Source organism: Nelumbo lutea, chromosome 7, assembly GCF_056320005.1.
Source record: "Nelumbo lutea isolate HS-2025 chromosome 7, American lotus-T2T, whole genome shotgun sequence".
Classification (NCBI taxonomy): domain Eukaryota; kingdom Viridiplantae; phylum Streptophyta; class Magnoliopsida; order Proteales; family Nelumbonaceae; genus Nelumbo; species Nelumbo lutea.
In genome coordinates, this window is record NC_142690.1 from 58849467 (window position 1) to 58877294 (window position 27828).

At 37.2% G+C, this 27828-nt stretch overlaps 2 protein-coding genes across 2 annotated transcripts; both read right to left on the bottom strand.

The window, feature by feature from the left end:
- Window positions 1-759: 759 nt before the first annotated feature.
- LOC148846568 (Pectin lyase-like superfamily protein) lies at window positions 760-3996 on the bottom strand. Its single transcript, XM_088955804.1, has 3 exons — window positions 3478-3996; window positions 3155-3382; window positions 760-1840 (listed from the first exon to the last, which is right to left on the bottom strand). Exons 1-3 carry the CDS (start codon window positions 3670-3672, stop codon window positions 797-799), a joined length of 1467 nt encoding a protein of 488 aa, XP_088811930.1. The 5' UTR covers window positions 3673-3996; the 3' UTR covers window positions 760-796.
- A 3765-nt stretch (window positions 3997-7761) lies between these two features.
- Window positions 7762-18652, bottom strand: LOC148846569 (membrane magnesium transporter-like protein). Its single transcript, XM_088953483.1, has 4 exons — window positions 18358-18652; window positions 18179-18231; window positions 17974-18074; window positions 7762-8152 (listed from the first exon to the last, which is right to left on the bottom strand). The coding sequence occupies exons 1-4, from the start codon at window positions 18428-18430 to the stop codon at window positions 8059-8061; spliced, it is 321 nt and encodes a 106-aa protein (XP_088809609.1). The 5' UTR covers window positions 18431-18652; the 3' UTR covers window positions 7762-8058.
- Between the last annotated feature and the right edge of the window lie 9176 nt (window positions 18653-27828).

Sequence of the window (27828 nt, forward strand, 5' to 3'; positions counted from 1 at the left end):
TAACAGCCCGGTAGACCATGACACTGAATCAATCAGTTTTTTTTTTTTTTTTTTGAAAGAAATAAGAATATTGCTAGGTCTGACGTTTCGACTAAAGTGATAAGAGGTCTTAAAATAATAGTCTGAAGTAGTCTGAAGGAATTTTGATTTTCGGACTTCAGGGGTGCAAAACAGACCAAAAGAACAAGGCCTTCCTCTATTTCCTGTGATAACAGCTCTTTTTCTTCATTAGCTACTCCATCATCTGATGAATCCTCTAATGATGTATCATGTAACCAATTCCGGCCCATCTCTCAGCCCATTATTTGAGTCTGCTTACACTAGGCCATCAACTCTCTCTCTCTCTCTCACACACACATCAAGGTGTACGTGGGGCCCACTATCACCATGGAGAGCCTGCATTTACAGGATTTCCATGCCTCCTATTTGGAGGGGTAACAACTAGCAATTGATGGACCATTTTAACTTGATGCAAAAGTATTAATTGCTATTTGGAGCTGTTAGGGCTCTATTGCAATGAACTGTTAGGGCTCCATTATTTGAATTTGAACTACAGATTTAAAACATGTATACAAAATGAGCCTCTCTGACTCTCTCCAACTGTAACTTTTCGTGAGTTTGCTAGCAATTGTGGACTGATCAGCAAATTGTATTCATTAATTTGAGCATGGTTTTCGACTTTGATTGCTCATGAATTGACTATTATGTATGGATTTGTCATGTATACAAAATCGAGACACAGAACCCAGATTTCCCCCACAAAAAAAACCAGCAAATATTTCATTTAACACATATTTTACATCAGAAAGCTCCTCTCACCTCTTCTTAGATCTTGATCAACAACCATGGAAACCACCCCATCAACAGCTTTGTCGCTCTCCACAACCACGATATTGTTGGACACATTTGTGACTGCATGAGCTGAGAAAACTGATCCTCCTCGACTGTAAAACGAGTACTGTAGGTTACATATCCTATTTGGAAACACCAGCAACGATGAGAAATCAGCCACCCATTTGGTCCCATTTCCAGCTACTGTTAGTTTACCCACTGTCGACTTCAGTGCCATGCCATTGACATTGTTCCGATCGATCACAACTTGATCAACATCTGTGAATTGCCCATCCAATTGCACAATTGGGTTCATATGGTTTGGATCTCCAGAGAACATGTTGTCCACAATGTTCAGTCCTGAGATCTGTCCTCTAATGGACTTCAGAACAATGTTGGCATCGCCTAAGAAAAATGCATTACTGACATGGACTTGAACTGGGTCTTCCATCACTATTGCAGTGTAGTCCAAGTAGCAATTATCTATCCTAGTCTGTGACAAGCCACCAAGTTTCACTTGTATTCCTATTCCACCAAAATATGTAGCCTTGTTGTAACAATGTACCCCAGTGAGGATGTTGGCCTGACCGCGTAGGACGACGCCGACTCCGGCCGAGAAGATGGCGACGTCAGTGACTGCATTGTCATTGCTAGCAAGATCAATTGCTGTCCCTGAAAACCATCTCTCACCTTTGTCTCCACCGATTGTTAGGTGTTGCCCAAGGAAGGAGCCTGAGATGAAGGTCTCATGGCCCCTCTGCACAAGGATACCTTCGGTTGTGAAGTGGATGATGAAGCAATTGTTGATGCGGATCCTTGCAGAATCCACGACATAAATTCCACCCCCTCGATAGTTTGAATCCAGGAGCAGGTCTCGGAAGGTGATGTCTTCATAGTAGATCCCTACATTGTTTTGGGCTGATTTCTGATCGGCCATGGTTGACCATAATTCTATGAGATGCCTGTCACCTGGGAAAGTATCTGATGCTCGCAATGTCCCTCCTTGCACCTGAAGAACAGTTGTTAAGAATATCCTTCACTATCACTTAGATCTAAAAATCCAATTAACAATTACTTCCGAGAGGTAAGGTTTAATTTTATGTCTCCCTCTCCCATTCCCAGTGACTATTAAATTTTTTTTTTTTTCCTTAAGAAATATGTATCTTTAGGTTCACCTCTGAAGGGGGAAAAACAGTTGCAATATCTCTGATTTTCCTCTTAATGGGGATCTGATGGCCATATAACATAACAACATTTTTGTTTATTGTTGGTGCCATATAACAAGGATCCTTTCTGCTCCATTAATATATGGATCTGTGCCTGATCTATGTAATATATGATCCTCACATTGCACAACTAATTTGAATTGCCCATACTCCACAGTACAGTCAACCCAGAACTATTTCAGTCAAGAGTGGTACTGTATTTTGTTTGGTGATTGCCCACAGTACAACAAACAATCCAGAACTATTTCTATCAAGAGTACTGTTTAGGACTCAAAGATAAATGCATTTTGTCCCTAATTTGGATTCTGTTCAAAAGAAAAGAAAAACAAAATGAAAAAAAAAAAAAAAACTTGCTCTACCATTCTTATATATAATGTGAGAAAAGTAACCCTAATCAGAAATAATAGTTCTTTTCTATGATGGATCGTGGTGGCTTTCTCTTTAACAGAACAAGACAGGCTGTCCAATATATATCCTGGGTTTTCAACCTGGGTCTGGGTGTATGCTATGTATCAACCATCTAAGAAAGTAGTTCCAATCAAAAGCAAAGAGAAAGCAGGTAATACCAACCGCCAACCCCAGAACTAAATCAGAGATGAAAGCTCTGAAATTTCAGAAACACAATGGGGGTATCTCCAAGGTTGTTTGAAATCACATAGGACGTTCCAAAAGTTCAGTTTCCATCTTCTTTAACGGGTTTTCTGTCTTCATCATGAGAATATATACATTTTTGTGTTGGTGATTGGGCTCTTTATTGAAAGCAGGTTTTTAACTTTTAAAAGCTTACATGGGAGAAATAAAGAAACCAATTGCAAGAGGAGAAAAGCTAAAGAAAGTGCTTATTTCATTGTTTATGCATAAAGGTCTGAAAAAAATAAAATAATAGTATCTCCTGGGCTTACAAGAAAGCAAAGCTGTAAGATAGTCAAAGTTTCACAGAGTCCCAAGTCTTTATTTGAATCATTCGATGCTCCTTTGTGAGAGAAATGAGAATGCAACTACAGATCGAAGCTTTTAAAGCATTTATTTGCTAAAATGCGCCAAATAGAGAGAGAGAGAGAGAGAGAGAGAGAGAGAGAGAGAGAGAGAGCTCTTACCACAACATTGCCTCCACCCTGAGCAGGAAAGCGTATGGGTTTGCTGATCTTATAGTTTCCACCTTGCAAATCAATCAATACACCACCCAAATCATTCACTCCAGGAAGCAAAACCAATCCATTTTGCACTCGAAAAGCATCATCCAGGGCAGCCAGTATGGCATCACTGCTATCTTGCGCTCCTGTTGGGTCAGCACCATATCCAATGGGATAGAATACTCCCCCATTCTAACAAACAACATGATGAAACAACACCATCTCATTCATGAAACCCAACTCATAAATTTCGAAAACAATAAAAAAAAACCTTCAGTTGAACTCACCTTCTTCACACAACTGATAGGATCAGTGCAAGCAGAAATATTCACAGCCCCTGTTGATCCACCAGCGGCTGCCGTTGCTTCAAACCGAGCCTGGTATACTTTCAACGACCGATGGCCTAGGATGGACGACGAAGTAGCTTCTGGCACCATGAACACCAGAATGCAACAAAAAGCTGTAACTGTAATGGGTTTCATTTTTTATGCTTCTCAACATCCAGAGAATTGCATGAGAGAGAGAGAGAGAGAGAGAGAGAGAGAGAGAGAGAGAGAGAGAGAGAAAGAGAGAAAGAGAGGTTTTTTATTAGATTGTGAGTCTGTGACAGAAAAGCTGCGACTTGCGTTGAGATGTGGTATATTAATTTGGGGAAGAAACTCCAATTTCCAAAGGTTGCTTTTCCTTTGTTATAGGTATAGGCAGTGAGTTACCAAGAAGCTTCGGATTCTGAATAAATGGTGATAGAGATACATTCCTTCCATTAACAACCAACTTCTCCCCCAGGGAACACACGTTCTATTAACTGTTCCGGTTATGCGGTTATAGTTAGAGTGGCTCACTTTTACTCACAACACACGAGTGACGAGACGAGACTACTTGCTAATGACTCCTCCGTTCTCGGCGCCGGCGACAAACAACCACTGGTTTTATGAGAGTGAGACTTCCAAGTGATGAGGGACGTACAATTTTTGGCCCATCAAATAATATGGTGACACGTGGAACAACGAAGTGACACGGTGACACCTCAGCGATACCAGTCACATTGGGCACCTCGGGACACTCAGCTAGGCCGAGGCCCAATCAGTTCATTACATCCACCGACCTGCCGAGGTGCTAAGTACGTAATCTCCTTTTCTAGAAGCAAGCCAGCTGTCAGATATTCTCAAGATCTCAACATATGTCAATGGATTTTATCTTTTCATTGTTTGAATCGGATGGACTTGGGTAAGTTTTATCAGCTTTCTCAGAATCCATCTTAGATGCGAAACCAACTCTGGTCTAGATGGGCTGATGATCTCGGGCATGTATTGTGAGGCCCACGGCAGTTTGCCTATATAAGGGCCTCACCTCTAGCCTCACAAGATAGCACGAGTAAGCTCTCTAAACTCTCTACTAACTCTCACCTCTCTAAGTCTCTACACCACTAACTAAAGCATTGAAATGTCCACATCGAGTAAAGTACCCCAAACACTGACATTCTTATTTTGCAATTCGGCCAGACCACCTCATTAACCCTACATCCTAATTGTGCTCCAACAGGAAGAGATCAGATTGCACTGCATCACAAATCTCCAGCAGTATTGCTTCAGATTGAAAAGGTGAATAATACTAGATAGGGTCAAATTTAGGAGGTTCCCAAAGGAATTTTGAGTCTTGACCGTTAATGCTTAATTGCACATGGACTATGGTCTTGTTAGAATTCAAATTTCAAATTAAATCCATTAATTATCACCATTATATTACCATCTATTATGGATTTTTAAATCCTCCATTCCTGCCAACTACCTCCTCAATCAGGATTTTGTCCACACAAAATTGGTTTGCCGCGCGTGCATTAGGAACATCTTCCATGAATGAAAACACATTCATAATGCATGATTGTGATTATTGTGAGGATGGTGTGAGGACTAAATCTGATCTCTGTGTTGGGACCAAATCCGAACTTCACCTACGAGTGTTAGTCCTGTAGTCTCCATTTTGTGATGATTAATGGGAATATTTATGGATTTGATTTGTGTTTATTAAATGGGTGAATTTGATTGTTTGGAAACCACACTCAACGGGTCAATTTTGCTGACATGGCAATTGTTTTTTTTCAAAAACAAAATCACCCATGTTTTCGAACACCCCCTTTAACGCGTTAGTGTTGGTGCAAAGCTTGTAAGTTTAAAATGGATTCTACTGGAGTTCATCATAATAACGAATGGAATGACTTCATCTCATGGAATCTTAGAATTGCTTGGTCATTTCTATAGCCATTGATGAAAGCAATCCATTTTAGATTTTAAACATGTGGCCTCAAAAATAATGAAAGGAATGAATTACTTCTTTCCAAATTGCCAATGTTGCCTAATTTCCTAGTTAAGTGCAGGATCTAGTGAATATTTACCGACTCTATTTGGATGGGCAGAAAACCAAATTTCTGAAATAGGTTTTGAACGAATTACATTTTCCATTTGCTTGGTAATTGACTAATCGAGGAAATAGAATTCCCTTTTGTGTCTGTGTGAAAGCAATTGGTATCCAGGAAAGGAAATAGAATTCCCTTGTGTATGTGTGTGAGAAAAATGACTTCCTATTTTTAAATTCAAAATTTGCAAGTATTAGCTTTGTTGGGATATTCTTTTCTATTGGTTTTGCTTTGAAGATCAATTCCAATTCTTGGGTCCATTTCCCTTAATTCTTGTTTCTAGACCTCCAACTCATTTGTGTAGAACCCTGTGGAATTCTCAAACTGACCCAAGATTGAATTACTTATCAGAAAAAAAAAAAAAACCTTAGATTGACTGAAAATTTAGTTGAATGCTAGAGAATAGGAATTGAATGATTATAGTGGCCTAAGATGCAGTTAATTGCTGCTATAATATGCCAAGTCATAAGTCACGACAAGTCCCAAATGCAATGGGATTCCCAGCTGCAAGCTTTTTGGGCATTACAACCACAGGAAATCAATCATTCGCTTGTTTTGTTCAAGTAGAAAGGGACCCAGATCGGGGTTGCATACGCCCCTTCTGATGGATCTTCAACCTCATTCTGTAACTGTGTCCCTCCTAAAAATAGATTTTTCTATTTCTTTACAGAGAAACTCCAGTGTGAAGTTAAGTTTTCATGATCAAATTACCCTTGAGTGGTGAGTTAGAGGAAAATTGGTCTTTTTCAGTTTTCAATTTTCTTGTTTTTTTTTTTTGCTTTTTAGTGTTTTGTTATTATTTTCAATGTTTTTTTTTTATAATTTCTGTTTTTTTTTTTACATTTTTCTATTTTCTACAATCTATAAATTTTCCTGTATCTTTTGTTATTTATTTGCAATTTCTGTGTTTTTCTATAATTTTTAGTATTTTTTTTTACAATTTTTATTTTCTGATTTTCTTTTTCAATTTCTATAGTTTCTATAATTTGAAAATAAATTTTTATTTTGTTTGTAATTTCTATAAGTTTCCATATATTTTTTATAATTTCTATGTTTTTAATTTTTTTGAACTTTTCCTTTTTCCATGTCTAAATATTAAAATGGTAATATATTAACACCCGTTAGTTTGTTTAATGTCAAGTTAGTGACATGGTGAGTTTAAGAAAAATGCTGACAACTCATGGTGAGTTTTAGACAAATTCCTTTTCTGGTTTAATCACTCTTATCATTATCGCCAATATATTCTTCTCAACTTTTCGTTTTTATATCCTTTCTTCCTGCCCATGATCTTTCCTGGTATGATCATTCAACTGATTTTCCTGGTGTCTACATTTTTTTTTTTAATTCATTCAGGGGCCCAACAGCTCCCCATGGCGTTTCAAGTTTTTAAAATCAACACTCATCATTGGCCTACAGTTGGGTAAAGAAAGCATAATACGTTTTTTCACATCAACTCTATAGTGGTTATTCTCAGTTAACACTTCATTATTCTCTGTCGCCTTGGTGTTGGACTAATTTTAAATTTTTGCAGCATCCAACTTTCAATTTTTCTTGACACCATCGATGCCCATAGCTTAGCATGAGTATCATAAAAATTTTGAAAAATAGAATGAAATCCAATCTTTCTTATAAAAAAAGTATTTAGCTGCATGTGAGGTTACAAACAAACAGATCTTGACAGATTCCTGGGACATGGGAGTATTTAGCATAAATATGAGGAAAAGTTTAAGTTTTTTACCCTAATAATTATTCTCATTATAATAAATGTGAAAGAAGGTTTAAGTTTTAGGCTCAAAATACATTTGAGGTAGGTACCAACTTGAAATTGATACCAATTCACAGGGCGGGTAATGTGGATTTTTGCCATTTTAAATGTTTATAGATTAGCAGTGTCATTCAGAAATATGCATTAAGCTTATCCGTACTTTTCCGTAATAATAAAAATAATAATAATAATTGATAAAACGTTTTCCTCATGGTCCAGTTACCGCTAACTCAAACCCTAAACGCCTCTTATCTGATTCCATCCGAGCTAATTCTTTAAGGGTGTGTTTGGTTTGGAAGAAAAGGAAATCCCTACCTTTTCTTTCAAAATTCAAACACAGCCTAAGGCCCAACCCCTGCATAACAATTTATCTACAAATAAAACAACCCCATATGCGCGTAATATCTGAGCTTTTAATTTCGTGACAAAGTTAAGCATGAAATACACCAGATAATTGGCTGCTCACTTAAATATCCTAGAAGAAAATAAACAAAAGCTAATAACCAATGAAGTGTAAAATTACATCCAGAGCAGCATCACATCACCTATCTCAGAGGAGCACAAACAATAAATAGAAAATTTTCTTAGCACCAAATTAAACACCCCCCACCCACAAAAAAAAACCCGAAAAAAGGAAAGGGAAAACTCAGCAGTCAGAACATGTGATTTTATCTAGGTTTAGAAGAAGACTCAACGCTTCAGCTTCAAATCCATTTTGGAGGGAAAGACCTTGCCGCGATGATTAAAGACCATGAAGTCTAGATTATCAGGCAAAGAAACTATCCTGCATTGCAGAATAAGATACCCTTTGTTAGATAACCACTATTGACAATTAGAATATCCTATATTTGATAATTGCCAAACAATTATTCAACATGAAGCGCAGACAAACATTTCACACAATCTCAACCAGAACAATTATCAAGTAACCAAAAATATTCACCAGTAAACCATGGTAGTCAATTCTTCAAATGCATCATTTTGTATTTGGGCCTGGCAAAGTTTAACACCTCTTAACCAGGTCCTCCCCTAGGACAACTTTGAAGGGCAGCCAATCAAATAATGCCTTCTTCTCTAATTGCTAATCCCCATTCTAGAGGAGCTTATGCATTACAGTTTGAGTAAAGAAAAAGGATTTACAACTTGAGACCCCAAGTTTTCAATGAAATGGAAAACGGAATATATCAAAAACCATTTGTTCTTTTTATTTTTTAATTTTCAATCAGCTGACCTCATATAGTTGGGATAAGGCTTGGATTATGATAAATTTTCCCATATCAAAATTTCAAAGCATTTGACAGGTTGAAAAGAATGGCAAAGAACATAAAAAGGAGACAGATCTATGATAAGAATAGATACACATAGTTTGTTGATATAATTAAGCTACATTGACATAAGCTTGCGAGAACATTGAGAGGCAACACAAACAGTGAAAATATTCTTTTATGGTAAATCAAAAGAGAATATTATTAAAAATAAAAAATATTACATGGAGTGACAGTATAGATAAGAAGTCACCAAAAAAGGAATACAACGAACTGGAAATACTTGAGGCTCAGTTTGGGAAGAGTGCAAATACAACTATGTATGGTGCAAAGCCTTGTATACAGTATTTCTAAACCTTGTATTTGCACTGTACATATCCGTATTTGTATTCTTCCCATACTGATTCTAAAAGATCAACAGCTACAACAAAGGCATCACTACCACTACTTCAACAAGTGCCCACTTGGGAGGGCTTTTGGGATGTGGCTTCTGGCATTCCAAGTTGGGCCTCCGGAAAGCTGGTGCTCAACCAAAGTGGCTCATTTAACACAACTCACCCCAAATGCAGAAGCCATTCTAAACAGGGCCTAAGAATGACTAAATCCAAAAAGCCTGGATCTCCTGCAAGCAAAAACTCTTACGCACATCCAGATGCACATCGGAAATATCTCCCAAACATGTATGTGAAATTCATTGGGAGATGTTCCCATTCCCAATGTGCAACTGGATGCTCCTTTCAGTGTGTGCAAAGATTTTGCTTGCAAGAGACCCCAATGCCTATCGAAAAGCATCTTGACACACCTCTGAATGTTCCTTAAAGACCAACACTCTCTTTTTGATCTCCTACAAAGATTCTTCTGCTTCTTTCCCTCTATACACCCCCCCCCAAAAAAAAAGAGGAATCTACAGAAAATCTTCACCTTTCTACTTCCTGGAATGCTTGGCTAACCAGAAATGATTTCTTCAGGATTATATGGTACCTTCATCTGCATCTTTAATAATTTAAAGAAGAATCTAGAAAAAATAGCCACCTCACTGCAATGAATGAATGAGTGCCTGAAACGTTCTTCATTTTCTCTACACAACAAATGTTGCCATATGAAATCCTTTTTTTTTTCAAAAGATCAGTTAAAATTTTTGTCCTTGTTGATGAAGAGTGGCCATGGGTCCTTGTTTGTTAACACTCAACATGTTGGAAAATACAGTGGCCATGTGATAAAACACATGTTGATAGAAAATTGGTTATTTCTATGCCACACTTTCACACACAATCTAGTTCAATAAAAAAAAATTATTTGGTTGTTTGTTTCCTGGAAAATATTTTTCACAAGCACAGAGAAACTACTATTATTGGATTATGCTCTTAGTAGGTCAATGGAAAGCCAATTTCGCTTGGTGTAGGCTGGATGATCAAGTGATGAGATCCTTGGTCAGTGAGACACTTGTCTCAATCTGGAGGGGCTTGAATTGGTCTGTTGAATGCCTTGCTCCCAACATGCAAATCAGTTACGTTCCTCACCTCAAAAATAGGGAAAGAAATGTTAGGTTAGACCTCTATATGTCATCTCAGAATGCTGGAAAACGTGTGTGAGAACAGACCCACGAAGGGCAAGTAGCCTCCAGTTAATTCAGCCCAATTCGGATTAGAAAGCTCCCTTCTGCACAGTGCACTAGTGGACTGTGTGGCTTGGATCCTCTCTTCTATTTTCTCTTGCAGGTTGGACCACAGATCTCAGATGTCTTACAGAGAAGAGCTGCACTCTCACCATCTTTCACATGCAACTAACCTAGCAAAGGCTTCACTTTAGTGGGAATAGGGTTGCCCCAAACAGCCCTAAGATCATATCACTCCACTTGGTTACAAATCAACACCTTATAATTTGATCAAACAGTGAACATCCCATTTCTGCACTCCATTCACCATCCTATAGCATTCTCTCTTGTAAAATCTATTCAAGCTCCAGCTTACCAAGTAAAATAATGCGTTCCTCAATCTCTCTATCCAACAAAAGTCTCCAAAATATGGAACACAACACCACCTGATTTCCCCTGACTTCAGCATTGAAAATTTAAAATATCTTTAATGTTCCTTGTCCAAAAAAGGGACAGCCCAGTGCATGAAGCTCCCACCAATGTGGGGTCTGGGGAAGGACAGATGTATGCAGCCTTACCTCTGCATAGGCTGTTTCCAAGATTTGAACCCTGGTCACCCAGGTCACAATGGAGCAACCCAACCATTCCGCCAAGGCCCACTCTCAAAAAAATAATATCACTGCGTAATCAGTGGTAGAAAAGTAAAGCATATCCAACCCCAAATCTACTCTAAATCGTAGTTTGGCGATTTTCATTTCACTAGCAACTTGATTTCACCTGACCACACTAGTTGCAGCTTAACCCCTTTAATTTGGTACAAGCAATTTTAAGCCTTTACCTTTCTTTCATTTCTTTCTGTTCAAATAGGTATTCAAAGCTATCTAATGAAAACCATCATCATGAAGAAAGTTATTGAAATCAAATGCACGAATCTGAATCCCCTAACCCTTTGATTTTGAAGGACACTCAAGTCTCGATCACATAAATCACTGTTGCCTGCCTCACTTTGCACATATTTTGCTTCATACCTGAATAGAAACAGAAACCTTTTCTTTACATCAAATTACCTTTTTGGTAAGATACACTGAATTACCTAACATAGCTGTCAAGGCATCTAGGTGATTCTAGGTGACACTGGGGAACCTAGTTGCCTGGTCGCCTAGGTGGGCACCTAGGCAATAAGAATTTTATACCATAAAGAACTAACTTTTGGCTGGTTCCCTGGATTTATATACCATTCGGCATGCATATTAATTGAAAAAAATAGCAATCATCATATTTAAAGATAAAAATCTTTTAAATATGTTAATTTCATTATTTTCAAAAATAATGCTACTATAATAAGTATTTAATAGAGCAATGTCATATCAATTAGCAACTAAAGAAGGTTATTAACTTTATATGATAAAAATTCAAGATGGCCAGTAAAATAGAATTATAGAAAAAAAGGATGCATTTGCAATTTTATTTAATTGGAGAGAGAGAGAGAGAGAGGGAGAGGATAGGAAAAAAAACTCTCTATACTTCTATTCTTTCTTTCTTTCTTTTTCTCTCCTCAAAACCCTTTAATCTTTTCAATGATATGTAGTATATAATAGAATGTATCACACACATATTAATAAGACACAGGAATATAAATGATAATAAAATAAGGTGCCCACCTTGGCGTTTTTGTTGCCTAGGCAGGTCCTAGTTGCCTAGACAGGCAGCTAGTTGCTACAAGTCAAGGTGTTTGGGTGAGGCACCCAGCCAAGGGTGCCTAATCACCTAGGTATTTAAGCACTGTGTTGGAATGGAGTAAAATCATCCAGTCTAAGAAAACATGAAATTACATAATCCATATTCAAAGTAGATGAGATGACACACTCTGAACTGAATGGTTCCCAAAAAACATAAAAATTAGGGATGCAACTTGGGCAGGCTTGGGTTGGCCTTTTGTTAAAATTTGGATGGGCCCAGTCCAAAGGCCCGAGCCTGAAGCAGTGTAAAATGCTAACTTGGACCAACCCAAGTTGCCCCTAATAAAAATACCAGAAACATGGAAATACCACAAGTTAAAGAAGTTGAGATAACCAGAAACATGAAAATGAGGCCTAAGAGGAATAGGGGAGGTGTGGAATCAATATGAAAATACCGCACGATATATTTCATCACTTATTAGACACTGCTAGAATTATTAGAAAAGCACCCTTTAGGTCACTAGAGCCATGGCCACTAAAGAAAATAAATAGTGCAATTAGAGAAAGAAGATAAAATTTTATAATAAATGTTAACATTACTATTTTCTTTTATTCTTTCTTTTTTGAAATGGTAAGTGTGGTGGTATTAGTGTCAAAGGCATGGTGGTCATACCTTTGATCCTGTACAAGGCACCATACTTATAGAGAAGTAACATTGGTAGTTGTTTTTTTTCAGGTGAGTAACTAAAACAATTCATTAAGAATATACAAAGATACAAAAACAAAATGTAGCTTTATGGTTTACTGCTAAATTGACATTCAAGTGGTCAAGCCAAATACAAAATCCTTTGCATCAAAATAAAGGATGGATTGAAGGAGACTCGAAAATAATCATAGACAACCTCCGATGAAGAATCAACCCATCATTTTTTATATTGATTCTAATAGAGGATTGCAGGGAGATTCCAGAAGCAAACATCCAAATAGATTACTCCCATGCATATAGGGATGCTAGCCAATTGGCAAATTGATTGAATAATGTAGGATGTGGCAGATCTATCAATTAATAGAGATATATAGATATTTATGGATGCGCTACACTCCCCCACCCCACCCCCTCCCAAAAAAAAAAAAAACAAATCTGTAGCCTTTGTTCGCTGATTTGTACCAAAAAAAGAAGGAAAAAAAAAGAAGAGAAAAACCCCAGCATCTTTTAGAGATCAGGACCAATTGATAACAAGGCCATAGAAGCTCCTAAAGCTACTCCCTCTTCTTTTCTTATCATTCCTATAAAAAGCAGCATTTGACCAGGACAGATCCAAGAGGCCCCCAAACCCACCACTCCATCCAGCAATGGGCATGAACTACCAGTAGAAAACAAAGGTGAGCCTTGGAAACAAGAGTCAATGCCCTGATCAAAAACAGAGAAACACGTTTTTCCTCAAGATATTGTAAAAATAATCCTAAGCCGGTTAAAATCTCCTAGCCAAGCCAAATTACTAAGCCTTGGGAAAGGCGTGGACCCTACTTGTCCTGACCTGGATAGTTTAATCTAGCAATCATTTAGCTTCCAGGTGGAAAGAGTGAATACAATCATTGCTTGAGTCTTCTCAAAGAGAAGAAAGTTTTAGAGTTGCCCATATCTCCATCAAGGAGAACCTGTACCAAAAAGAAATAAGTATGGATATGTTACTTGCAATTAATAAGTATGTGAAGGACATTCATTACAAATGGCAAAAGTTAGCGTTCTCTCAACTGAACATAAAGAAAGCCTGGGCAACATAGAATAGGAGTTCTGGATGACACCCTAAGAAAAAGGGAGCTGGATTAAAGGATAATCATCAGTAGTTCATATCTCTCAAATAGAAATGGTCTCATTCATATATGGCATGCTTTTATATTTTCTGAAGAGTAAAGAGAAAGATTTCATTAAAAAAAAAAGAAGATAAAGTACATCCTGTGAGGGTGTCAAGATGACACCCAAATAGATAAATTTACACAAAAAACTTAACAATACAAACTGAAGTTCAAGAAGACCCCAGAACCTCACCCAGTTACACCTATATTCTGAAGACCCCTTTCCCACAAAATGACCAGATCCTCTATCATCCCTTCTGCATTTAACTCCACCCACTCTCCACTGACCATCTCCCACATTTCATCCCTCGTACTCACATCAAAACTTTCTATTTTCGCTTCCTGTGACAGAACCACCTCTGGTTTGTGTTTTCTTATTAGGTTCTTATCACAGTCCTCCTTTCCCCTTCCCTCTGACCCCTCACATTGCAACTTAACTACTTCATTCTTTCCCCCTCCACACCCCCTCCCCCGATTTCCTTAAACTCTCAACTCTCCAACTCATCACTCTTCCTCTTCTACCCCAGCCATTGTCCTTCTTGATTTTCTCCTTTTACTCTTTTCTCCTCTCTTTTATTTTTTTCATACTGTTCAAATGCTAACATCGCATAACTCTCCCCACCCCCCCAAAGAACAATGCAAGGGATTTGCCCACCGTCACCTCCCTTTCTATTAGCTTATTAGTTGTCACTTCTTAGAGCAATTTCATTACTTTCTTGTTCTTCAAACCTCACCTCTACCTCCCTTTCTATTAGCTTATTTGCCCACTGTCACCTCACCTCTACCTCCCCCCCCCCCTCCAGAAACCCCTCCCCTTCACCCACCTCTCCATCCTTGGCACCAACTTCTCTAGAGGATAACCCCGAAAATTTCCCTTTCCTGTTATAAACCATGTTCTGCCCATTGCCTCCTTCTGACCCAATTGAGTGCTTTGTCTTCTAGCCACCTTCCCTCTTCTCTTCTCCTACCCTCTTCCTTACCTCCATTCCTTTCTTCTCTGTTGAGCCACTAGAAGATAATGGATCAGAAGGGCTTACCTCTTTATTGTGCAAGCCATCAACAATCACCTCTAATGCTTGCTGAGAGGGATTAACCTGAACTGCCACTTGACTCCAACTCCCTTTTGAATATTGAAAAACAATCACTTGTTCCTGCACTCTGACTCTTTGACCTCCAATGTTCTCCTCTTGATTCTCGAGGTCAACCTGTTGCTCACTGTTGCTCGTTGCTTGCTGTAGCTCGCTGTGACACCACGAGTCTTCTCAACTCCTCTTACTCTCAAACCTTCTTGTTTCTGTCATACCTTGTACCACCCACACCTGTTCCTCTTTCACATTCTCTTTTTTCCTTTCTTCGAGATATCTGAGCCTCCTCATTTTTTCTCCTTTTTTCCAACTATATATGCCTCCCTCTTAAAACTCCCAACCCCTTGGGTTGGTTCTTAATTCACCCCCCACTTGAATCCCTCAATCGACAAAATACCCTCTACCACATGTTCCTCTTCGCCTCCCCAGATTTTATTGCTTGACTCTTGGACTTCTCACCTCCCTACTACCTCTCCCCCTCCACGTGTCCCCCAACCTTAAAACTTTCCTCAACTAACTCCTCTAAAATTCCACCTTTACCTCTTGAGCTCTCCACCTCAGCATCTTCTTCTTCCTGCAATCGACCCTTCAGCTCTCCTCTTCTGCTTTTGAAATCTTCTCTTCCCTCTTTGTGTTCATATCAGCTTCCTTGTTCACATTTACCTTACCTGATCTCAAAAATGTTCCATCCTCCCCTTCCACAACTAGTCTCAGCTCATACCTCTCCTCTGCAAATTGTAACTCTAATTTACTTGGAATGTCTGGGACCTCCTTCACCTCAATCTATCCCAGATTTGCTCTTGTCATCATACCTCAAAAACTTCTCGCATTGACAACCTATTTCCTCGAAGATGAGAATACTTCAGGCATGGAATGGAATCCCCTTAACATCAATCCACACCGCCCTCCTTCTTTCAATGCTCAACAGGCTTGCCGCCAGGGACACAACCTAGATGCAAATCAAACTCCCTTTCCTTTGAAGATTCTAGTTCCAAAGTCCTTTCCAGCATTTCTCTGCTATGAAACATAAAAAAGAACAGACAACCATTCAACTTCCTAATTCCCATTACCCCCTTTTTTTCCCCATTCAAGGGTCACCAAAGTTTCGACCTTCTCCACATCCAAGTCCAGACCTATGAACCTCCCTACTAAGCTTACCTGCAGCACCCTCATGCTCATCCTTTCTTTCATCCTCCCTATTTTTCCTAACATCAACAAAAATCGATGTCCTCATTCCATCTTCCACTGACATCCTTTTCACCATTTCTCCACATCAAAACAAACTGACATCCTTTTCATTTATGGCATGCCCATACTTGTGCAACTCAAGATAAGCTGATCACCAACATTAAAGCAATCATATGATGTTCCAAAAAAAGCATAAATTATCCAAAAGTTAATACCAAAGAGGTAAAACTTATAACCTATGTAATTTTCAAAAAAAAAGAAAAAAACTTATAACCTATGTTACCCAGGTGGGGCATGGGCATGGCTGATAAGGTATCAAATACAGAAATTACACTAAAAGCTTAAGTATCTAGCACAGCTAGGGCTGCAAGTCGGGCTGGGTTAGGTCAGGTTGCGGCCAACCCTAGCCCAACCCTAAGTTCTAAATCCCAACCTGACCTTCAACCCGACCAACCCAACCCTAACCCTAACCCTAACTAAATTCCTTCAACCCTAACCCAACCCAACCCAACCCGAAGCACAACCCAACCTTCTTCCCATCCCTTAAAACCTCATAAATTTCTCGATTTTAGATCTTAACTCAACTTTCACTACATATATTAATCCTATGTTTCATTAATATTTGTTTGTTGACGTTTTTTTTTGGAACACAATTCAGAAAAACAAGTGTCAGAAATAACCATAGTTTATTATGAGTTATGGCTTACGCTAGATCTTTCTTGGGCGGCAAACAACATAGAGGAGATGAAGAATAAAATTTTCAAAAAAACATAAAATAATATTATTAAGGTTTTAATCTTTCTAATATTATTAAGGTTTTAATCTTTCTAATTACGGTTAAGTGAATTGATTATCTTAAAAGAAATACATGATACTATGTGGTGGGGGCTATACAAATATCATGCATCTAAACAAATCAATGTATGTTATATATTACATATAACATATATTTATATATGACATGTACTATAGAGTTGGGTTCGGGTTGGGTCGGATTGGCTAAGGGGTCAACCCTAACCCAACCTGAAGTAAAGTCGGGTTCATGAATTTCAACCCTAACCCTAACCCAAACATCAAACCAACCCAATTTTTTCGGGTTGGGTTAGGGTTGGGTTCAGGACAACCCGGCCCAAGTTGCAGCCTTAGGCACAGCATAGCACCAATATGTAGGTATATGGATATCATAACTTTAGTAAAGGAACAAACATACAATTATGTGATCTTTGAATCTATCTATACTAATATTCTAAAATGCAGTTGTCTACATCAGATTCTTCATATTGTTTCCCAACCCTTTTAGAATTTTGTTCTTTTTTAATTTTAAAAGTTTAATATTAATTATGGGGCTATATAAGCTACCCACAACAAATTCAGTTAAGAAACTGAATGTAACATGAATATCTTTTTAACACCACCCCGTGCATCGCGTGGGTCTCTTCTAGTACTGTATTCTAAAATGCAGTTGTTCGCGTCAGACTCCTCATATTGCTTCTCAACCCTTTTAGAATTTTGTGGATTTTGTAAATTTAAAAAAAAAATAAAAATCAAATGTGAGGCTATTTAAGCTCACTCATAATCAATTCAGTTAAGAAACTGAATGTGAAACGGGTATCCTTGTAACACCAGTCCATGCAATGCACCGGTCCCTTCTAGTTCCTTAAGTCGGTACTAGATGCAAAGAATAACATTTTAAGCTGACATTAGCAAAGCATCTACCGAGGATACATCTTATACAAGTACAATTCTAATTCAAAACATAGATACGTCGATTCCTGAATTTACTGCTCTTAATCAACGATAGTTTCTCTACTGGATATGTCAAAGACACAACCCTAATTGACGATGCAACAGCGTCCCATCAAAAGTAAAATAATTGCTCTTTTTTGACTGAAGAAACTAACTAGCTCGGAAAATAATAACGGATTTAAAGGCCAAACCTGTTCTCTTCTGAATAAGGAAGTATCGAGAGGAACTTCCCGGGAACAGTTAGGGCCGCCCACATACAGAAAACTAACCCTAAAAGCAGTTCACCGACCACCTGCAATTCCCGTATAAGCACCAGATCCATCGATACAAAAATAAAAAAGGTGAACAAATACATAAATTAAGAAAACACTGAACAAAGTACGGCTATGATTTTACATTCATCGGGAGTCCCGAAAACTCTTCCTCCAGGATCTTCAGCAAGCTTCTATCTGCAGCCAAATGGAACTCACTTAGCCGTAGAATCCCTAATCTAACTGTTTCACGATGTTCCATAACCCTAATTGATTCATTCATGAAAAATCGATCATAACAATAACGGAGGATCAGGAGCTTACACTGAATGGTAGAATAAGCGGCGTGAGCCAGAATTAACACACCAAACACTCCAATCATGAATCCAAAACTCATCTCTGCGGATTTCTTTTTGCTTTTTATGATTTTTCTTCGTCACAGCTCCGGGTCTATCGTCTGACGAAACGCGCGGAGATTTTTGAGACTTTTACGCAGAAGAAGACACAGAGGAGAGGCTGCCGAAATTCGATATTTCGAGCTCTCTTCCCGTTTTCCTCCTGGCCCAACTCTAAAAAGTTTAACCGGTCCAAAAACACCCGGGTCGAGCAGAAGTGTTGCAGCGGTTGGGGTGGATACGAGCCGAACCAAGATGAATATTGGATTGACTCTTCCGAGCTTAGGAAAAACCAAATATTTGATTTATTTGAGCCCGGTTCAAAGAAAAAGGTAGGGTTCAAGTATGGCCTCTCAGCTCAATTTGATTTTGGTTGGCTCGAGTTCCGCATTAACCGAACTCAAATTCAAGTTTGAACTCAATACTTATCCTACTCGTTTAACATTTAAAAACCACAATAATTTATATTATTTATATATAAAAATGTGAATGAAATGTGAAACTTTTTTTAGATTAAAATTATCCTTATTTTTTTGTTTGAAAAAGCCCAAAGATGAGCTTTAATGCTTGATTTAATGGCTACTAAAATGCTCATAATTGTATATTTAGTCCATCTCTAGTGGTAATGTAACTTCAATTATTACTTCCCACCTCATTTAATCCCCTCTCATTAAGTCTTATACTTGAATTATTAATTCTCATTTTCTCTTATTAAATTAAATTTATCTCAATATTTTTAACAATATAAACCCATATATTTTAAAACTGACTCAAAAACAAAACCATTTTTAATCCAAGTGATAGATAAGCAATTCAATCATTTGAACCAAATTGGTCAACCTATGAAGTCATAATTAGGAAATAAAATTTTTAAAATATAAATAAATATAGAAACTTAAAAATGTAGAAAAATTAGACACATTTATGATATTTTTATTAATCAAATTAAAAAATAAGTATAATAAACAATAATTATTTTTATTGATAATGAAAATGAAATACATAATTTAGAACTGACCAAAAATAAATTATTTTACTGTTTGAAAAAGATCAATAGTTCAACTTTTGGATTAAACATGTTAACACTTAATGTTATAAAAAATAATAAAATTTAATACAATATAAAAATATAAAAATGAAAAAAAATACATAAATTTTGCAAAAAAAAACATTTAGCCACATGTATAATATCATATATCTATCATATTAAAAAAAAAGTAAGTGACATATTAGAATTATTTTTACACATAAAAATACAAAAAAAAATATAGAAAAAAAATTGAAACCATCTATAATTTTATATTTACACTACTATTAAAAAAGTGAATAAAATTGTGAAACTTTCTATTGACTAAAATACTCATTTTTTAATTAAGACCCTATCTAATTATGAGATTTAAATTGTAAATTGAACTACTACTTTTAACCCCATTAAATTCCTTTTATTTAAATCTTATATTTTTTGATAAATAAACAAAAAAAACGATACACCAAAAAAATTAAATATTACAACAAGAATAATCTAGCAAAGCAAGTAGGCCTATCAATGATACTTGAAACTTCACAATTCGATCCGATTATCACATATTTGGATGAGGTGTTTATGTAATTAGATTTGGATTTTCAATCCACATCTGACTAATAATAATAAAATATAAAAACAAAAACAAAAACAAAAAATACATAAAGTTTATAGAAAATTTTTGATATATTATTACTATCACTATCATCATTTAGAATTAGCGCATGCAAAGCGTGTGCACACTTACTTGCACATCAAAATTACCTAACTACTCTCATCAAACTAGGGCTGCCAATGGGTCGAGTTTGGGTTGGAACCAGTTGGAACCGAAATTGACCTAACATGAAATGTTGAGGACCTGGACCTAATAAGGTCCATAATTTTTGGACACGGAACCGAACTGATAAGTTCTTAGGATAATCGGGTATGATCCGACAACCCAATTATAATAAATAAAAAACAAATATTTCTGTTTAATATAATTTATTTATTTATATTATATATCGGGTCGAGTCTGAGTCAGTCTGGGACTAGGTGGAACTGGTTCTAAACCAATAGTAATCAGGACCCTATATCAAGACTCAAAACCGATGGATCGGTTCTAGTTACCAGAATCAGAACCAGCCCAATTGGCTCAAAACCATCAGGTTTGTTGGGTCGGACCAATTGATTGACAACCCTACATCAAACTAAGAAAAATAGTTTGTTTATTTAACATTTAAAATCATAAAATATAAAAAAAAAAAAAGCATGTTCAACTCAAAACTACTAAAAATCTGCAATAATATGTTGAAGTCCATGATTCGAAAACCATTGAAAATAACCAATACGAAAAACTCAATTAGATTTGTGTGCTTTATGAGTCAAGCTTCATATAATTTGAGCTCGGCTCAATGCTAATTAAGATTATACATTGGCCTTAAAGTCATCTCGCAGTTAGACTTAAACTAAGCCAAATTGAGTTTTTGAAGGGACATTGAGTGATATGAAGTTTGACTTAAACTAAGCCAAATTGAGTTTTTTGGAGGGATATGAGTGATCATATCAGTAATCACTTGGGTTCTACTAGTATAGTAGCTAACTATACATTGAGCTTGAACTCAGCTCAAGATTGACTTAAACTAAGCGAAATTGAGCTTTTGGAGGGACACTGAGTGGCCAACCACTATGCATGAGTTTATGGATGGGAATTCTTTTAGGCATAGGGGGCGATGGCTATTAGGTGTTGCCCAAGTAGCCTAACTTAGGGAGTAAGGATTAGATGAATGTAATAGCTATTTAGTGTGTTGTGGACAAAATAATAACTCTCCCCACTGGTAATAAAATACATGGTACCCACTATGGGCCCCATGTATGCCCCATGTATTTATCATTGGTGTGGAGCATTACCATTGGTTCTACAACTTGTTGAATATCTGTTGCATTTTGCTAATCTGAATTCTAACCCAAGAAGGGGGTGGGGCATTAGCTGAATGCAATAGCTATTTAGTGAGTTGTGGAATAAAATGATTGCTCTCCACACCAATAATAAAAATACATGGGACATCATCATTGGTTCTACATAACTTGTTGAACAACTATCACATTAAGCTATTCAAATTCTAACCCAAAAGGGGATGAGTGAGATTTCCTCCCAAAATAATACCACTTCAAAAATTAATACAATATGGTAATGATAGAAAGAAAGAATTTGATGTGCAATATAATGAAGTAATAATGTAAAGAATGAATATCAATAGTATGAATCAAAACAAATTCACAAAAACAAAAAGCACACCAATGATTTATAAAGGTTCGGCCAAACCCGACCTACGATCCCTCCCCATAAACATCATTTGAGAATTCCACTAAACCAACTAAACTTTCGAGTGTTAGTAGTTTTCAATCCCTAAACACTAAAAAATATAATCAGCTAGAAATTATTAGTCGATCAATTACACTAATAATAGTGAGATATACAAATAAAACACAATAAACCAGCACACCACCTGAGAATTTCACTAAACCAATTGGATTTCTAAGTGTGAGCAAAACCCTTACACCAATTGGACTTCTGGGTGCCAATAAGACCTTTTATAAGATAGGCGACTTATAGGTGTTATCTATACCTTTGTAGTGTATCCTTGAACACTAAACAATACTTATCTAGAAACTATTAATTGACCAATTACAACAATAACAAATACAAATAAAGCACATAATTGTGTGTCTTTGCAACAACTTATTGTAGGTCATTTCAAATAGCAAGTGGTGATATTCGCAACCACTTGCTTAACGAGTTCAAGTCATATGCTGCTAGAATTGTCCAGGTCTTTTGTAAAGAAGATGGTGGGTTTAATTGTCCCCATTGTGACTTTTATGACACTAAGAGGAGCAAGTTTGAGCAACATCTGGCTTGTCATCACACAACAACTTTTACAGAAGAACTCTCTGAACCCCCTCTTTTGGTAGCTTTAATTCTTCATCATATACATACATAATAAAGTCATTTTTTATTTAGTAAAAGAGGATTGTAAATGTAAATTAAAATTTAGAAAAATATCACATTAGCAAAGAACATAATTTAATAAAAAATAGTATAAAAATTAACTATACAAGGAAAAACATATTTGAAAAATATATGAGGAAATTAAAAATAAATTTTGATTTGTTGCATGTGTGTGCGTGTGAAATTTATGAATAAAACTATGAAATATGCAAATTAAATAAATGGGTAGTTTTGTTTAGGTAAATTATTACCATAAAACATATGGTTAATTTTAAGACTAAAATGAATATAAATATAAACATTTTATAAAATAAATAAATTGTACCCTTAATGCACAAAATATTGCAAAAAAAAGTTAATAAACATAAAATAAAAAAAAAACATAAGGCTTATATTAAAATGAATGTATATGTAATGAAATGAAAAAATATATTAGTTTACTATAAAATGAAATAAATTGTGTTTCTATACACATACATACATACATACATACATACATACATGCATGCATGCATATATACATTGTATTTATATTTACACATTGAGGCTTATGCCTCGCCTCCTCTGCCTTTAACCTTTTAAAATCTTGAGTAGAGTAAACCCCTACACCCTAGAACTAACATGGATGGGGGTTGGTTCCAAGAATTGGAAACCAAACCTTACCTTATAACAAATTGTGTAGGGTCGGTCTAAGGTAGTATATAGCACAAATTATGATTGCAATGTTTTACAGCTTTAATTTGTAAGTCGGTAAGTGTATATGTGGTATGTTGACCCTTGAAATGATACTCGAGTTATTATGTTCTCCTTTGTTTATCCCCCCCTCCAAAAAAAAGTTACTGATATGAAAGAGCAAAGAAGATATACGGGAAAATAATATTTCTTGATCATATAAATTCAACAGGTTACAACCTATTTATAATAAAGCTAAACATACAACTAGAGAACAGGTCGAAAACCTAAATTGGAAGCCAACAAGGAAAGAAAAATATGTACAGCTAGTTGGAGTGGAACTTATCTCCTAGAATTAAGGAGATAAAGATACAATCCTAAATCTGATGGAATACGCTAACATCCCCCCTCAAACTCAAGATGGTAATGTATCAGTCATCTGGAGTTTGCCAACTAGAGTACGAAAGCGAAGAGGAGAGTGAGCTTTGGTAAATATATCTACAGATTGATCCTGGGAAGGGACAGGAATAAGGCGAACAGTACCCTCGAGCACATGATGACGAATAAAGTGGCAATCAGTCTCAATATGCTTAGTGTGCTCATGAAATACATCATTGTGGGCAATCTGTATGGCGCTACGATTGTCACAGTAAAGAGAGGTTGTAGATGATTGAGTGATTCCCATGTCATGGAGTAACCAACGTAACCATAACAGCTCGGAGGTAGTGTCAGCAAGAGCTCGATATTCAGTCTCAGTACTGGAACAAGAGACAACCGTTTGCTTCTTACTATGCCAAGATATAAGAGAATCGCTAAGAAGGAAGCAATAACCAGTAGCAGAGCGTCTGTCAGTAGGATCACCGGTCCAATCAACATCAAAATATGCGATCAAATGAAGAGAGGAAGAACTGAAGTAGTGAAGTCCATGAAACAAGGTGCCCTTGACATAACAGATGGTGCAAAGCACGACAACATAATGAGTAGTGCGAGGGGCAGACATGAACTAACTCACAATATGGACAACATACGCAATATCAGGACGAGTAACCGTAAAGTATACAAGACTGCCAACTAGTTGCCGATATAAGGTGCAGTCACTGAGGGGAGTACCATCAGTGGCTAAAAAATGGGCATTAGGGTCAATCAGAGTGTTAATAGTCTTAGTATCAGTGAGGCCGGCACGAGAAACAAGATCAGTGGCATACTTAGCCTAAGACAGATAATATCCTGATTGGTCGGAGGAAACCTCAATGCCTAAGAAATAATTTAGTCGACCAAGATCTTTCATTTCAAACTGTTTGCTGAGAAAAGTCTTAAGAGCATAAATGCCCTGCAAATCATCACCAGTAATGATCATATCATCCACATAAAGGAGAAGTACACAACCCTGAGAGGTCTTACGAATGAACAATACATGATCATGAGCGCTAGACTGAAAACCAAACTGACAAATAGTAGAGCTGAATTTGGAGAACCATGCTCGAGACACTTGCTTAAGTCTATATAGAGCCTTACAGAGATGACAAACCTGATTAGGGAGATGATCATAACAAGGAGGGGGCTGCATATAAATCTCTTCAAAAAGATCTCCATTGAGAAAATCATTCTTAACATCCATCTGAAAATAGCTACCAGTGCTTAGTTACAGCAATCGCAATAAGACTGCGAACAGAAGTGAGACGGGCTATTGGGACAAAAGTCTCATCATAATCAATGCCATACTCATTGTAAACCCTTTTGCTACCAATCTAGCTTTATACCTTTCAATTGAACCATCTACCCGAGTCTTGATTTTGTAGACCCATTTACAACCAATCACGGATTTATCTGAAGGCAGGTCAACTAAATCCCAAGTATGAGTGCTTGTAAGAGCTTGGATTTCTTCTGCCATTGCTTTCTGCCATAGAGGGTCAGTACTAGCCTCGTGATAGGTACGAGGCTCGTATAAAGAAACAATGGTAGAGTAACAGTGAAAATCACGAAGAAGAATGAAAGGTTTAGTGACCCTACCAGAACGACAGAGTGGAGCATTGGAATGATCAGGATCTAATTCAGCAGGAGGAATCAAGAGTTTAGAAGAAGACAGAGCTGAAGAATCCATAGCCAAGGTAGATGCATCAGGAGAGGTTGCAGGTTGTGCAGTACTGTGAGAGATATCAGAGGAAGTAGTAGTCTAACCTGCAGGTAAATCATCAGGAAAAAGCGAAATAATAGGATCAGTAAAAAAAATATGAAGATGTCGTGGTAACTTGAAATAGGGAGAGACTTGAGAACATTTTGTGTTCCCAAAAAGTAACATGACGAGATATGCGAAGTCGTTGGGAAAGAGGATCCCAACACTGATATCCTTTATGTTCAATACCATACCTGAAAAAACAATATAAATGTGCTTTTGGTTCTAATTTGGTATGTTCATGAGGTTGTAATAGAACAAAACAAGCACAATCAAATACACGAAGAGACTGGTAATCAGGGCAATGGCCATTCAACCGTTCATAAGGAGAAATGTTACCAATAACATGAGAAGAAATGCGATTGATAGAATAAACAGCAGTGAGGGCTGCCTCCCCACCAAAAACACTCAGGACAAGAGGAAGAGATTAAAAAAGCTCGGACCGTATCAAGAATATGTCTATGTTTTCGTTCTGCACGCCCATTTTGTTGAGAGGTGCCGGGACAAGATCTATGAATGAAGGTTCCATTTTGTGAAAGAAATTGGGTAAGGATAGAATCTCGATATTTCATGGCATTATCAGTGAGAAAAATCTTGATGATAGAGGAAAATTGAGTTTTGGTCATGGTGGCAAATTGAATATAAATTGCAGGTAATTCAGATTTATTACGCATGAGATAAATCCATGTATACTGAGAGAAATCATCAATGAAAATCACAAAATAACATGAACCACCCATGGTATTATGAGGCGAAGGTCCCCCAATATCAGAATGAATAAGATCAAAAGGTGCAGAAGAAACATAATCACTTATATTAAAAGGCAATGCATGATGTTTTGAAAGATGACAGGAAACACAATCAAGGGGTGTTGTTTTAACATGACCCAAATATCCATTAGAAATTAAAGATCCTAACCTAGAGGTGGAAATGTGTCCAAGACGAGAATGCCATACGCTAGAAGTGACAGCAGCAACAAGAGATGGTAATTGAAGAGATGATAGCTCAAACAATCTCCCAACCTTACGGCCTGTCCCAATGATCTTCCCTGTCCGTGGATCCTGCACAGTACAACCGCGACTTGAGAAATGTATGTAAAAACCAAGTTCACATAATTATCCAACAGATATAAGATTTAGAGATAATTGAGGTACCAAAAAAGTATTAGGTAGTGACAAATGAGGTGTTGAAATAGTTCCTATACTTTTGACAGTTAAGGTTGAACTATCGACAGTATGAACAATTGATGCAATAGAAGGTTAGGACTTAGAAGTAAACAATGATGAATTGGATGCCATATGATTGCAACAGGTAGAATCAAAATACCATGATGAGGTAGTACCTGGAGTGACGGACAAGACTGGATTAGAAGGAATACCAGAAGCAGGTTGGAGCTGATGAAGAAGGGATTGGAGGTCTCGAAGAGAAAATTTTGGAGAGGTGTTATCAGAAGAATCCTCTGTGGCAGCAGCGGCAGTAGAACTCGAAGCTTAAGAACCCATGGATGAGGACTTCTGCCCAAATGCCTTTTTGGCTTGCAGGCGGTGACACTCAGAAATAGTGTGACCAGTCTTCTTGCAGTAATTGCAGAAACTTCGTTTTGAGGATTTAGAGGAAGTTGAAGAAGTACTAGACGTACCCGGAGTAGCAAAAACAGCATCAGTAGATAGTAAGGACCGCTCATCTCGAGGTGTTTGTAGTCGAGTTTCTTCAGAGAGAAAATCTTTGATCACAACTTCAAGGGAGGGCAATGGGCTATGATGAAGTAGAGTACCACTAATAGGTTCATACTCATCCTTGAGAGTCATTAGAAGATGCCAAACACGTTGGCGATTGTGAAGCTTGGAATAAGTAGTGGCCGCAGAGGTACTATCCCATTCAGGTTCACACTGTGCCAACTGATCCTAAAGAACTTGTAATTCAGAGACATGACTATGAATGGTCTGTTCAGGTTGCTGTTTCATATAGTGAAGATGCCTATAGAGTTGAAACTAATGCATATCATCAGAAATAGAATAACGAGCTTGTAAGAAATCCCATAACTCTTTAGGAGAGTCATATCTGCGAAATTCCAACTTGATGCTTGCAATACAAGTATTGCAAAACCATGTCAATATTTGATGATTTTTCCCGTCCCATTTTTCTATTCATTCAGCAAACTTATCCTCTGTTTTATCAGCAATTTTAGTGGGTTTGGGCATCTCACCAGTCACATACTGCCATAGAAGGCATCCCTTGAGAAAACTACGCATCTCTTGGGACCATCAATCATAATTTGAGCCATCAAAGATAACAGTGATGGGATGAGAAATATGTTGAGCAACTTTAGATGAATCCATGAGGAGAAACGCTGAATTTTAAGTCACGGGAATTTCTCAATACTGACCTTAAACACAAGTTTTGGTTCTGCTCACATGGGATGCATGCTTCATTCAAGCAGCGGGGAGCGCTTCTCTCCCAGGAGGGCTAGACGCAGAAGAAGCGGAGGGTGTGCTATTTCTACTAGCCTTCAATCGGAGACTACTACACTACTCTCTTCACCGTC

What these genes read in the sequence shown, in the direction of transcription:
- LOC148846568 (XM_088955804.1), bottom strand. Translation starts at nt 3,672, where the DNA reads ATGAAACCCATTACAGTTACAGCTTTTTGTTGCATTCTGGTGTTCATG. An exon ending in CTATCAGTTGTGTGAAGAAG is followed by an intron (nt 3,383 to 3,477) that starts GTGAGTTCAACT and finishes GTTGTTTGTTAG; the next exon opens with AATGGGGGAGTATTCTATCC. An exon ending in AGGGTGGAGGCAATGTTGTG is followed by an intron (nt 1,841 to 3,154) that starts GTAAGAGCTCTC and finishes ACTGTTCTTCAG; the next exon opens with GTGCAAGGAGGGACATTGCG.
- LOC148846569 (XM_088953483.1), bottom strand. Translation starts at nt 18,430, where the DNA reads ATGAGTTTTGGATTCATGATTGGAGTGTTTGGTGTGTTAATTCTGGCT. An exon ending in TTTCGGGACTCCCGATGAAT is followed by an intron (nt 18,075 to 18,178) that starts GTAAAATCATAG and finishes CGGGAATTGCAG; the next exon opens with GTGGTCGGTGAACTGCTTTT. An exon ending in CCTTATTCAGAAGAGAACAG is followed by an intron (nt 8,153 to 17,973) that starts GTTTGGCCTTTA and finishes TCTGCAATGCAG; the next exon opens with GATAGTTTCTTTGCCTGATA.